We start from the raw sequence: 14,589 nt of genomic DNA, 5'->3' as shown, positions 1-14,589 counted from the left end.
ATAACTCATAAAACTCAACAGAAACCAACCACCCTGATTAAAAAATGGGCAAAAGACTCCAGCAGACATTTCTCCAAAGATACATAAATGGCCAATAAGCACATGAAAAGATGCTCAACATCAGTAATCATTATAGAAATGCAAATCAAAACAATGAGATACCACTTCTCACCCATTAGGATGGCTATTATTAAAAAAAACAAACAGAAAATAAGCGTTGGCAAGGATGCAGAAAATTGGAATTCTTGTGCATAGCTGGTGGGAACATAAAATGGTATAACTATTGTGGAAAGTAGTATGACAGTTCCTCAAAAATTAAGCAGAATTATCATATGAGCCAACATTTATACTCTGGCTATATACAAAACAGAATGAAAAGCAGGGCCTTGAACAGATATTTGTACACCCATGTTTACAGCAACATTATTCACAATAACCAAACAGGTGCCAACAACACCCAAATGTCCACCAATGGATGAATGAATATGGTATGTATAAACAATACAATATTCATCAGCCTTAAAAAAATTCTGACACGTTACAACATATATTAATTAACCTTGAAGACAACATGCTGAGTGAAATAAGCCATTCACAAAAGGACGAATATTGCATGATTCCACTGATATGAGGCACCTGGAATAGTTAAATTCATAGCGAAAGACAGTGGTTACCAGGGGACAGGGTGAGTCATTGTTTAATGGGTACAGTTTCAGTTTGGGATGATGAAAAAGTTCTGGAGATGGATGGTGGTGATGGCTGCACAACATTATGAATGTACTTAACACCACTGAACTGTATACTTAAAAACAATTAAATTAAATTTTATGTATATTTTGCCACAATTTAATAATATATATATATATGATAGTAAGTCTAGTGGTACAGTGCTTAGACACAAATTAAGGCAAGTTAAGGACATGGAGAGTGAAGGGAAGATGGTATTTTAAACAGAGTGGTCAGGGAAGCCCTCAGATGCAATGACTTCTGAGCAGAAACATGAAGGAATAATTAAGAGGGGCCGGAGGTTTGTAAAGAGGGCTAGCGGCATTCCATCCAGAGAGGAATGCAAAAGGTCCTGCTGCAGGGGCACCACTGTCACATCTGAGAACAAGTGAGGCCAGCAGAGACAAAGGGAAGGGGAGGATGACAGGAGAAAAAATGTGGAATGAATGAGCAAACACTACGGGACCTTCCACCTTTTAATAGTTTGGGTTTTATTCTCAGTGAAATGGGAAGCCAGTGGAGGGTTTGAAGCAGAGGGGTGGCATGAGGAGACTGATGTTCTCAAAGAATCTCTCTGGTTGCTGTTGGAACAGATCACCCAGAAGAGGCAGAATAACGGGGCTGCACCAACGAGGACTCCAGCTGCACAACTGTCACCTGCATGCCTACCTCTTTGAGTTTTGATCTCCTTCATCCAAAGCTTTTCCTCTCTCTCCAACTGGGATATCATATCTGGTTTGGAGGACTGATGTCCTGTGAAAAGGTAAGATTTAAGCAAAAACATTAAAGGCAAAAACTACTGAAAAATTCCAGTTCCAATCCCATAATGTAAGGCTCTGCCCCTCCCTCAAAGCAGTGTTTACCAACCTTTTTTTTTTTATTACAACCCATTGTACAAAATACATTTAGTAGCATTAGAAATACATTACTCCCACATATAAATTCTTGAAATAAGAGAATTATGCTTCTGTTTCCAACCACTGTCTGTTTTCAGTACCTCCTTTCCAGAGCCTGACATCCCTTCCTATAAACAGCTACAGTTATGGCATTATTCTTGCTAAGGAGCCCTGATATTGTTACTCGACAGTAAGAACATCGATGCAACTTAATCAATTAATTTCATGATCCACAAGTTTAGAAAAGATACTACCAAATAAGGAGCTAGGTGATGCCAAGTTCATTTAAGTTCAGTTACACAAGACCAAAAGCATCTTGTCTCTGTTCCAAAGGGACTGGAAAGCTGGTCTCTAGGGCGTCCAGAGGCCAGGGATGCTAATAAACATTCTAAAATACACAGGACAGTCCCCACAACAAAGACTTATCTGCCCCCAGATGTCAAAATTTTGATGCTGAGGATGAGCTCTGCTTGAGGGGATGAGTCAGAGACGGCGCCCGTCCTCACCCACAGAGACCAGGTTCCGGAAGTTCTCCAGCATCACGTCTCGGTACAGCTGCCTCTGGGGGGTGTCCAGGAGCCCCAGCTCCTCCTCGCTGAAGACCACAGCCACGTCCGTGAACGTCACCGCCTCCTACAACATCCAACACACACAACCTCAATGTCACGCCCACTGGCCCCTGGGATGGGGGCAACCCTGAGAAGGGGGGTGATATGGGGGTGGGGTTCTAGATGCTGAGGTACCTGAGCAACTCTTTTTAGTAGTTTCTCCTCTTCCCCTTCCACAGTCACACCAAAAATGCCAGGGCAGGGGCAAGAAGGAAGAAAAGAAAATACCTTGTGTGCATGTAACACAGAGCCTTTTATACAGTTAAGTCTCTACAACCGTCACTGTTCAATCCCGGCCTACACAGGTTTTACAATTTGAATACTACGTTTTGTAAGAAATTTTGAGTTGGTTTAGTCCTGCAGCACCCACAGCATTTAAGAGCGCCCCTCTCCTCCTCTCAATGGGGTAATAGCACTATTTCATCAATGCCTGCCAAGGTAACAAGCCTTCAGTACCACCCCGGGGCAGGTATGCAGTTTGTTCTGTGTTCTCAGGCAAATGCTATAGCCTCAATTACAGCAGTATTCAGTGTCAAGGTCAAGAGCACGGGCTCTGGAAACTGCCTCAGTTCACATTCTAAGGCTTTGTCCATACTACTTTGTGACCTTGGACAAGTCACCTCACTTCTCAATGCCTCAAAATTCTCATTTGTATACAAGTATTACACCACAGGTATTGGAAGGGATCAAATGAGCATGTGTGAAGGATTTAGTGACAGTATCTGACTCGAATGAAGTATTCAACAATAACTGTTAGCCATCACTAGCATCACCATTCCTGGCTGTGTGGTATTCCATAAAAGAGATGCTCTACAATATATTCAACCATTCCAAATAACTAACAATACAATAATTTAAAATTTTTAAATTATTAATAATGTTGCAAAAAACATATTTTTACATGGATCTCAGCCAACCTGTCTGGTTATTTCCTTTGGATAAGTTCCAAGAAGAGGCAATTGCACTATCAAAAGCTATGCACATTTGTTTTACTAGTATAATGGCACTATCCCAATTAACTACTCTTACAAAAGATTAGAAGTGTCCTCGATTCTCCATATTCCAGCCCAAATCAGACATTATTTTTTTTTAGTCTTGGGAAATTTGCTAAGTGGTAAAAACACGTCTAAAAAACTTCATTTAGTGTGTAAAAGATCATCTTTTGGTATTTTATTTTTCACATATTGCCATTTCACTTCTTTTGCTTATAATTCTACTGGGTATTTTATTCATCAGTAAGATTCCTACTGAGAATATTAAAACCTTTTTCTAGCATGAATAAATTCCCACCCTCACTCCCCATTCCTGTTTCCTGTCTTAACTTTATATATGCTGTTCTTAATGGAAATAAAATTTCTTATCTAAAGACTGTTCACCTCCACATTTGTTTTGGTTGGAGTTCTGAGCATCTACGTCCTAAACAACTACAGTTGCCCCTTGAACAATGCAGGTAGCGGCACCGACCCCCAGTTGAAAACCCATGTACAACTTTTGACTTCCCCCAAACTACTAATAGCTTACTGATGACTGGAAGACTTACCAATAACTTAAAACGGTTGATTAACACATATTGTATATATGACAAGTATTATATACTGTGTTCTTACAATAAAATTATTCAGAGGAAAGAGAGTGTTTTTTCAAATTGCTGCACATCTCCAAAACATTTTCCAATATACTTATTGAAAAAACTCCAAGGATAAGTGGACCCACGCAGCTTAGACCCACATTGTGGAAGGATGAACTGTAGTTGACACACGTGGCGACGAGGAGACAGGCACTAACAAAGGGAACCAGGTGAGGGAGATGTTATTTTTGGAGTCCTCCATCCAGGAGACAAGCCAGACAGGCACACCAGGTGGCCTCAGTTCCCAGAACAGGGACATTTCTTCCCAGTCAACCCTAATTGGACTCCTGAAACTCCTGACTCAGGCATGAGAACTGCAGTGTCAGCTGGGCACTGAGTGGCTATCAGTAGGTATTTAAAGGTTCACAAATCTGTTTCCCATGGGAAGAAAGGTGAGATGCAGGAAAACTGTCCCTGCGAACACCTTTGAAAAGTTAAAATTCATAAACCACATTAATGTGGAGAATGGGGGAAAATATTAGGTAAAGCATGGAAAATGACATAGTCATTTAAGTTATAAGGCGATATATAATTCAATTTTTGAAAACCAAAATGGCACTTAAACTATGATTACAAATCTATACATGGAATCACAAATGAAAAGGATTGTGGGAAAAAGAAAACTGCTAATTTGTAAATACAGTTATAATGTAGGAATTGTTTTTTAAGAAGTACCTAATAATTTTCAGGTATTTGGAAATGAACAAGAAGCAAGGGCCTGGCATACAACAGTAATTCAAGTGCTTCTGGCTGCCTCTGACCCTTCCCGAGCAGGAGAAAAACGTGTCCAATCTTTGTGAAATGAGATTGTCCAAACCTTAAGAAACAGAAAAGCAAACCCAGCTTACCTGGAATTTGGTCATTTTCCTCCCCTTTCTTCAGGGGAAAGGCAGAATTCTCGGAAGGCAACACTGGGGAAGGGAAAGCCATCATGAGAGAGATGCTGGGGATGCCGCTGGGCCACACAACACTTTACCTGACCAGGAAGCGGTGCCCCTTTCTCTAGGCAGACACAGGGGCAACCTAATTTAGAACAAGGACTGGACTGCGGCCTCCCCTGGGTGCCCCTCAGCCAGCTGCCTTAGTTTATGATCAGTCCACAAAACAGCCCTAGTCCAAGGGCTTCCTGTAGCTCCCAGAGTACCCCAAGCCTTGGTATCAGAGAAAGTGAAAGGCAGACAGGCTGTACACCTGGGTTGTACTGGGTTCAAATTCTACCACTGAGACAGGGAGCGTGGGTGTAGTCTGAGTAGGGTGAGGGCTCTGGAAAAAACAAGGCAGGATATTTGCAGTCAGAGCAATGTAACTACATGCAAGGAAACCCCCTACTAAAACTGTTAAACATTCAGCTCGAGAGTCATTCTTCAGTGAGAGCAGTTGGTGTACCCCAGATAAAGAAGAGGAGCACATGTTTATTTTATGCTAATCATTTATAGTCATGTGTAAGATTCATTCTAACATGCTAAAAGGCCCAGGCCTATGTGCTGTCTTTCCTCCTTCAGATCTGATGAAGTGATTTTGCAACCTGGGCAAACTAATTTAGCATGCAGACCCAGCCATAACACAGTAAAAGGCAAGAAGGATTCCACCTTACAGATAAGATTGCACTTAACTTACTCTTTAGCAAACAATGCCTCAGCCCACCTTGGGGTCAGGCTGAGCAGGTGGCCTTGTTTCATATGCCCCCAGACCAAGATGCTGGTATCTTAGGGAGAAATCAACAGAGCAGGAGGTTCCTTGTATCAAGTTAATTGTAAATATCCTGGGACCCCTTAATAAGTCCATACCCCTAAGCTTTTTTTCAGGTTCTCGAAAAATCCTCATCTGCCTATAAAACCCCCTAGACAACGTACCACCCGGGACTCTTGTCCCCTCCTGTCGTGAGCCGGGAGCTCTGTCCTCTCACTTTATCTCTAAATAAAAGCCTGTACCGTGCTCTCCTACCTTGAGTGTTTGTGAAGCTCATTGTTCAGCTTCGTGAACAAGAACCCCGGCATCACCACTTCTGTTATTACTTTCTACTTACGAGCAGGGCAAACCTTGAGCAAGTTACTTAACTCTGCCTCAATCCAATAACCTATAAATGGGGTAATAGTAAATCCCGGTAGTCCCTATTTCCTGCAGCTTCGGACAAACGACTGCTACTATGCTTCATAAACTGCCCCTTGCAATGTGTACTTTCCAGAAAATGAATCTTTTTAAGAAACCCAGAACTCAGAGATGACTGCTGTCCTGTGAGTTACCATTACCCTCAGCAAAGTCTAACTCTGACTGGCTATCTCACAGAGAATTTGTTCTGTTGGTAACGATAGTTCAGTGGCTATGGATTTTTTTTCCCTAGTAGGAATAATTACTTGCACGTTATTAAGCTGGAAGATCCTCAACAGTTTCTTCTCCTGCATGGCTGAAGGTAAATAACGACTAATAAAAACCCAAGGCTAATCGTGTTGCATTTAAATGAACTACACGGGGTTAATACAGAAGGCTGAACACTAAGGCCTTCACTCACCACACCGCAGGCACTCTGCAAAGCCGTGATCACGATCGTTTCTCTGTCAGGGATAAACCACAGAGGACCTTCCCATGATCAGCTAACATAACTCTCCTTCCTGAACAAGTGTCTAAAGAGTCCCGGAGTCCAGGGACAGCCCCACATCAGTGATCCGTGAAGGGAGAGAGGCGCTGCAGCTGGAGCTCTGGCCCCATCCCGGGCTCCTAGATGCTTCCAAACGTCAAGGTGCCGGAGTTTTATAACACAATTGGTGGTAACACCCACCGTTTCACTATGTTCTAGGCATTGTTTTTAAGCTTTTCAAATATAATCTCACTTAATTCTCAAAACATCATTGGGGAGGAACTAGCCATTTTCAACCATGAGGAAACTAAGGCAAGGGGAGACGAAGTAACTCGCCCAGTATTTCACCGCGAGAAAGAGGCAGAGCTGGCTGGTGGGTCCGGGGGTGCTGGGGGAGCGGGGAGCGCGGGAGACCTGGGACCTTCAAACTCGGTGCACGACGCGAGCCGCCCCCGACGCAAGAGGCTCCGCCGAGCGGACGCACACCGCCGCCGATTCCCTTCCCCAGGCGACGACCCGGGCACTGCTCGGAAGTACCGCAGGGGCGCGCGGGGTAACTCACCTCCCCGCGAGCAATCTCGGCCCGACCTCGCCTTCCTGGAGCGGAAGTGTCTCGGACTACATACACTCCTAGGACTACACTTCCCAGAATCCCCATAGGAAGTGCCTCAGGTTGCACGCAACTCCTGGACTACATTTCCCAGAATGAAGTTCGCAGGACGGCTGGTGTTTTGACTGAAGTAGGTTCGTGTTGCGTCGCTTCTCTGGCGCTGTAACTGTCAGATTTCTTTTTGTTTTATTCATTTCTTAAAGCGCATAAGAAAATGTGAATTAAATAAAGGAGAAAAGCAAAGTGTGCACTATGAAAGTTAATTGAAAACCAGTTTTTAGGGTGTCTTGCCAATGGGTTTCAGCCCCGGGCAGGTTCACTATGGAGTCAATGTGACCAAAGAAATGACAGCAGAAAGTTCTTGGGGTGAAAGGGTAATACCTAACTTTATTTCCACGGTGGCAGGTCAATCACTAATCCAATCCACTCAGAGCGAGTCTGCATGCAACAAACCAGTCTCTGCCTCTCGGCCCCTCGGCCCGCACAGTCGTCCTCTGGGACTCTGTCCTCGGCGCTGCCACCACTCCAGCCTCTCTTCTCTGCTCTCCTGCAGCCTTGCAGTCGTGCCATGATGTCCTGCACACACCACTGGGCGGAGCTCTTTAATACAGAGTCAATAGCAACACATTGCCCACACGTGTGTAGTGAGCTAGCCAATCAGGGCCACGTGAGAATCCTGGCCACAGGACCTTTCATTTTATGCACATAGGGAAAGCAAAAGGTAGGCTAAAAACGGGAAACATCAAAGTGCTTAGGCTGAGCTGCCTAATGCAGAATTCAATGAACAGTGGATCTCAGATGTGTTTCAAACGCCAGCTTCCCAAATATCACCAGTAGGAACTGTTGACAAGACAAAAGCAGAATTTATCGCGGTAAGGGAGAACACCGCCTCCCAGACCTCTGGCACCTTGATAGGGCCTGGAAGCTGGAATTTACTGAGAATTGAAAGCTTGGTTTAAGACCCGTCTTTCACTGCCAGGAATTGATTAGGACTGCGTAACTATCTTACATACTATTGTTCAGGATTGATTGGACCAGCAAGGGTTTTTATAAGAATATAGTAATTTATTCTCTCTCTCTCTCTCTCTCTCTCTCTCTCTCTCTCCCGTCCCCTTTCCATATACGGCACGGACTTTGGGGTCTGGTCTGTTCTCCCCCTATGGCATCTCTCTGTTCTGTTTGCATGTCCTTGTTTTTCCTTTCTCCAGCAACAAGGGGAAAATTTCATAGCTTTTTATTATGAAAGTATTAGAACATATACAAGAGTAGAATAGTAAAATGGACTCCATACACTCATATCCCAAACTCAAGTTAGGACTGTTTAACCATTTTTTTCTTTAAGTTACAGTAGAGTTTTAAAACAAATCCATCATGTTTTTCACCCATAAATCCTTTGCTACTTTTAAAAATATTTTCTTTCAAAACATGACACCATTATCACACCAAATTACCAATAATTCCTTAATATTTCCTAATACCTGTGCTATTAAACTAAAGTTTAATTCAACTAAAGTTTATGTCAAGGACAAAATGGAAACAGTCAACAAAGGTGCATAAATGAAACTTAACCTTACAGAAATTTACCACTCCTCTCAGATACTAGCAGAGGATACCAGCCAATTCCCAAATGCCGAGACTGCTCATGGCCATCTTTGGACTTCCTTGTTTCCCTGACTCAGCTACACTGATCCAAATAAGAAGACCGCTAGGCAACCAATCAGCTAAAAAGGCCAAATCACTTTCATAGTTATTCCATAAAAATTCCTCGGCTTGTGGGCAACTTGGAACTCATTGCTCCTGTAGCTTTGAGTTTCCTAGTTTGCAGTTTGAAAGCTGTGCAATAAACTCATCCTTCTGTTTTTTATTCAATAGGCAGTTTGGTTTTTAAAATACCCACTGACATAGGCAGTGTAGTTCAGGAAGAGCCAGGCCCTGGGTGAATCAAGAAAAGCCTGAGGCCAGTTCATGTGGCCAGCTGGCAAAACAGGTTAAGTGAAAACAAACCAACTACGTTCTAGGAAAATAACTGATGGCAAAACAGAATGTGGTTTCTCCCTTGTTCAAACCAACTAGATTCAGGGTGGGGAACAAAGGCAACCTAGAGTTACCACAAAGCTCATTATACATTCGTTAGATACTAAACATCAAACCCCTTGGTGCCATGACATTTCCATATCAGGACAAAAAAAGGATATGGCCCTGTGGGTAAAATTGCAACACTTCCAGAATTTCTCACCTGGCCTTAGTTCATCTCCATATCAATAGTTGTTTCCAAAGGGTGGAGAGAAGCCTATCTCCATATTAATAGGTAATTACATGGGGGAGGGAGGGCATGTCTGGAATGGAGAGATTGCATGGGGTCCCTTTTTGCAGCCCAGTCGCAAGAGACATGGAAGAGCAGAAGTGGATGATTGCTTGTAAGAAATAAATGGGTTTCTCCCACTTTATTTCTCCCTTTGACTGATTTTCCCCCCAAGAGTTACATCTGGTGGTAGCCGGCAGGATCTCTGAACCTGAAATCTGCATTCATGGGTGTCACCCTTGGGTGGGCCATCCCTAGAGATGGTGGGGAGATGCCCAGGACCCCCCTGTGGATGGTGGGGAGGCCCTATTGGCTGCAGCGGTGGAGGGGGCAGCTTCACCTGGAAGCCCCCTACCTGTGGGGCTTCCAATCGGGGAGCCCCTAGTGGGGAATTGGTCTGTAGTAAGGCACCTCTAGAGGGGTGGGGCCTCCCCAGAATTAGGGAAGGGTGGAGACACCAGAAGTTGTGGAATTAGCCTTCTGTGAGATAGAAGACTGCTTAGAGGCCCTGAGTGGCAGCGTAGCAGCCAGGATTGTGGGATGTCTGTTACTTGAGATAGTGGAAAGGGTTATCGAGGAGAGAGAGTGCTTATCCTGCGCTTGGCACGAATTCTGAAGCCTTTATACTGGTTGGTAGGAAAGGGCATCAGGTGGGACTGAAACATGTGCAGCTGCTTTTACTGCTGCCAAGGGAGCAGTCAAGGCTGTACAGGCCTCAAGTGTAACATCAAGGCCCTGTGAGCTGGATGTTCATGTAACTGAGGATGGTTTTGGGTGGAGCCTTTGGCAGCAGCTTGAATGGACATGACAACCCACTGGATTCTGGTCACAACTATGGAAAGGAGCTGAGGTCTCGTACACCCTGATAGAGAGGCAACTGGCTGCTGTGTACCATGCCTTGCTGGCTATGGAGCCCATCACCAGGACAGCTCCAGTGAAGGTAATAACCACCTATCCCATTGTGGGGTGGGTGCAAGACTGGACTCAAGGGCCATGGAGTAGTGTAGCACAGAGGCCTACACTGGCCAAACAGGGTGCATATTTACAGCAGTGTAGTGCCCTTTCTACTAGTCCCTTAAGTGGAGAACTCCAATGGTTACTGATGCCAGTGACATATACCAGTGTAAAGCAGGAAGTACTTGCTTTTGAGCCACTGGTAGCTGAGAATCCTTATCAGGAGGAAAAAGCACCTATACCTGAAGATTCTTGTTATACAGACAGCTCCAGTCATGGGCAGCCCCCACAGTGGAGGCTGTGGCTTTCCATCCTAAGACTGAGACAATATGGATGGAGGATGGAGAGGGGAAGAGCAGGCAATGGGCCGTGTTGCAAGCAGTATGGCTCGTGATCAGCCAGGAGCCCTGAGCCCTGTGGACATGCTAACACACCTTGCTGCCTCTCCTATACAACTGTATGTGCAAACCAAAGAGGAGTTATTGAAGTCAGGATATGGAGGGCAAAGCAACATCCTGCTGCCAGCCCTACTGCATTAAGCCCTGGAGACTCTGTTGAATGGACATGGCCCTGGACATTTCAACACGTGGACCAGTGATGGCTGGCCCCTCTGGCATCTTGGAGAAAAGGCCTGGAAGCTGACCTCATGTGTATTCCTGGAGAAACAGCAGAGTGGCTCCCAAAGATCACGGTAGTGTACCCACACATCCAGGAGGTAAGAGCATCTTATGGAGAAGTTTTCTCTTTATGGCCAGTGTATGTACCTTTTGTAGCCCTATATACTGACCCATCTATAACTCCCACAGGGAGGGAGGTGAAAGTCTGGTGTACTAGACCAGGATGAGATCCCACTCCTGCCACTGTCCTATCATAGGACCACTCTCTTGCATGTATCCTACCTGACAGACAAAATTTGCTTATGCTGGTGTCATTAAAACATGTATCTTATCACCCTTATTTTCTTCTACAGTCCCTGTGTCCTGGGTGGGCCCCTGGCTGCAGCTGCCATGTGACGATTGCTCTGAACTCCCTATCTGTTCAGCTATTAACTGCCTGTGGAAAGGGAAAGCTATGAAGTTAATCTGCCTGGGACTTTAAACCTAGCTGAAGCCTCCCACTTGAGGATTATCATGATTACTTCTGTTGCTATTTTATATTAGCCTGGTTACAATGATCCAGTTTTCTCACACAGGGGCCATTGCAGGAGGTGGGGTATGTGTAGATTGTGAGGCAAGATTTCCGGAGGGGTGGGCTGTGGGTAAAACTGCAATATTTACAGAACCTCTTGCCTGGCTTTAGTGCATCTGCATATCAATAGGTGTTTCCAGGGGGTGGAGATGATTAGTCATCTACATATCAGTAGGTAATTACAAGGGCATGTGAGGGTTTATCTGGACCAGAAAGGTTGGGTGGAGTTCTCTTTCTCTTCTGCTGCAGCAGAGTCAGGAGATAGTCAGGGACAACTGCTTGTAAGAAATAAAGGGTTTCTTAACTTTATTTCTCCCTCTGACTGATTTTGGTTTTAGAGGTATTTTGCCCTGGGATTTTACCCCCGTTATACTCCTCCCTATCCAAGAAGACCCCACCCACCCAACGGGTATTCCACCCTCGCTTAAACTCCAGCTGTAAGACCACCCAACCCAAACCTTGCCATGCCACTCACCTCTCAAGCATGCCTGCATTCCCTTTCTGAGTGTGTGCTTTTCACTTTCATTGAACCACTCCTTGGTTACACCTGCTCAAACTGATCATGAATTCTTTCTCAGTTGGAGTAAAGAATCCTCTCCTGGGCTGAGTTCTCATCTAGTGCTTAGGGAGAACTCCCCAAACTGGACTTCCTTACAACAAATCCTTATTCAAATTTTTCTGATTACCTCAAAAATTTCTCATAACTGATTCGCTCAATTCAATAACCAAACAGTCCATTCATTTTCTTTGTTTATCTACTCAAGTGCATTTATTCTTGACTTCTACACCTTAATTCCTTTTTCCAGACCTTTGACCTGTTGAGGAATCAGGTCAGTTGTTGCAATATAATGAATTATAAGAAACACATATTTGGTCATTCATATGGCAAAATATATATTTCTCAGGTATATTTTGTCTTCATCCACAGTTCCTAAAAACACTTCAGTCTTAAAGGTGAAATGGGTGTTTTTGTCTCGCTAATGACAGACTTTTGGAGCCCCACCCACTTGTGCGGGCTGGAGGTTAAATCAGCCTACAGCCAATAATTTAGTCAATTATGACTATGCAATGAAGCCCTCACAAAAAAACCCGAGAAGAGCTACTGTGTTCGGCTCAGTTGGCTCCTGCTTCTCAGGCAGGATTTCTATGCCTGGGGAACCGGAACACCTCCGTGTGCCGCTGAGCCAGGCCCCAAGCTCTGTGAGGAGAGAAGCTCCTTTACTCGGGATCTTGCCCTATGTCTCCTTTCAGCTGGCTGTGAATTTTTATCCCTTACAGTATCCTTTATTAAACTGGTTAATGTGTTTTCCTGAGTTCTGTGAGCCGCTCTAGCAAATTAACTGAACCTAAGGGGGAGGCCATTGGAACCTCCAATCTGTAGCCAGTAGGTCAGAAGCACAGGTTAACTGACTGGGGCTTGTGACCAGCCCCTGGGGTGGGGGGTGGAGGGCTGTCTTCTAAGACAGAGCCCTTAACCTGGGAATCTGGTGCTTCCTCCAGGAAGACAGCATCAGAATTTCTTTCTCAATGCCCTGCTGGTATTCACGAACTACTTGGTGTTACGTTTGGGAAGAGCCCCTCCCACATACCTACAGACATTGGAATCAGATCTGGGAACCTGACACTACCATTACTGCTGTGTATAACATATATACATATTAAGAAAACACCAGTTGTCATGATGTCTTATACTCTGGATCTCTGATTACTTTTTGTATCATAATAATTTCTTTTTCTATGTGTTTCCTATAAAGAAAAATTAAATCTAAACGTCTGATTAAACTTCATCTCTTTTGACAAAAACACCATAAGTGGTATTGGAACTATATTAACAAAGGCCAACTGAAACCAATTCAAATACTAAGTAGGAAAAAAAAAAAACAGTAAGAATGTGAAAAATTATGGTTTGAATGAAAATAACCATTTTAAGGTATCAAAGGATTCTCCCCAGAAGTAAAAGCTTTCAGTAATATTTTAGTTTCATATAATAAAATAGGATTAATCTGATAATAAGAAAGATAATTTTCAGGTATAAATGACTGCCAAATTAAAAATATATATATAATGGATGCCTCTACTTTGAGTAATATCAAAATAGTTAATTCCCATTAACTAGACACACACATACACAAAGTATACAGCTGACCCTTAAACAACTCAGGGGTTAGAGGCACTGACCCTCCCATGTGGTGGAAAATCCACATATAACTTTTGACTCCCCAAAAACTTAACTAGTAATAACCTACTGTTGAGTGGAAGTCTTGTCAATAACAGTAAATTAACCCATATTTTGTTATATGTATCATGTACTGTATTCTTATAATAAAGTAAGCTGGAGAAAAGAGTATGTTTTCAAATTGTTTTAAATTTCAAAATATTTTTTCACTATATTGGAAAAAAATCCATGTATAAGTGAACCTGCACAGTTCAAAACCTTGTTGTTCAAGAGCCAACTGTACACACACACACGTGTAAAGTCTGTGGGTGAGCATCAGTACGATAGCGATGACAGAGGTTTAGAGAATGAATAAGCAGTCCAAAATTCAGAATAGGGAGCCCCAGAGAGGGGAGTCAATTACTTGGAGCTACTTTACCCCTGAGGGGCATAGACCAATTCTAGAAACTTTAAGGCTGGGAAGAAAGGCACTTACTGACACCATCATGATTCTAGGGTTATAAACGTTAGAGCCCAGCGTCTACTTGCCAAGAGTAGGTAACTGATAAAACTCCTATGTTTTGTGTTGGACACCAGCAACCACTGCACTCGAGAGGTAATGGAGAATTAGACATAGGGCTGCCCTGACAGGGCCTGAGGCCCAAATGCACATCAGATGCTTCCTTGAAACTGGGTAAAAGTGACCCTGAATTGCTGATGCCCTCAGGCATATGGCAAAGTCAAATGAAAGTCCTCTTTGGAAAAAAAGATAGTATCACCTTAAGCTTATTATTTTGACATATTTGCAAATGTACTAATAATCAGACAAAATATATTTTAAGGCAAGAAGCATTGCTAAACCATACAAAAACTTGCACATGAATGTTCACAGTCCATTATGTATAATAGCCCCAAAGTGGAAACTACCCAAGGGTCCGTCAGCTGATG

The 14,589-nt window shown here is 43.6% G+C and overlaps 1 protein-coding gene across 3 annotated transcripts in view; it reads right to left on the bottom strand.

Annotated features, from left to right (window-relative positions):
- ZNF235 (zinc finger protein 235) overlaps positions 1-7,082 on the bottom strand; it is a 30,670-nt gene extending 23,588 nt beyond the window's left edge. The window contains exons 1-5 of one of the 3 annotated variants that reach the window (XM_057493330.1): positions 6,995-7,082; positions 4,706-4,768; positions 2,366-2,458; positions 2,129-2,255; positions 1,396-1,479 (exon numbers count right to left, since the gene is read on the bottom strand). In XM_057493330.1, the coding sequence (XP_057349313.1) occupies positions 1,396-1,479; positions 2,129-2,255; positions 2,366-2,458; positions 4,706-4,720 (319 nt within the window). In that variant the 5' untranslated portion in view covers positions 4,721-4,768; positions 6,995-7,082. The other 2 variants (XM_057493331.1, XM_057493332.1) reach the window with 2 other exon arrangements.
- Between the last annotated feature and the right edge of the window lie 7,507 nt (positions 7,083-14,589).

The sequence above is a fragment of the Manis pentadactyla genome, chromosome 15 (genome assembly GCF_030020395.1).
Source record: "Manis pentadactyla isolate mManPen7 chromosome 15, mManPen7.hap1, whole genome shotgun sequence".
Lineage (NCBI taxonomy): Eukaryota > Metazoa > Chordata > Mammalia > Pholidota > Manidae > Manis > Manis pentadactyla.
The sequence above is the reverse complement of the archived record's forward strand: the minus strand, read 5'-3'. Positions and strand labels throughout refer to the sequence as shown.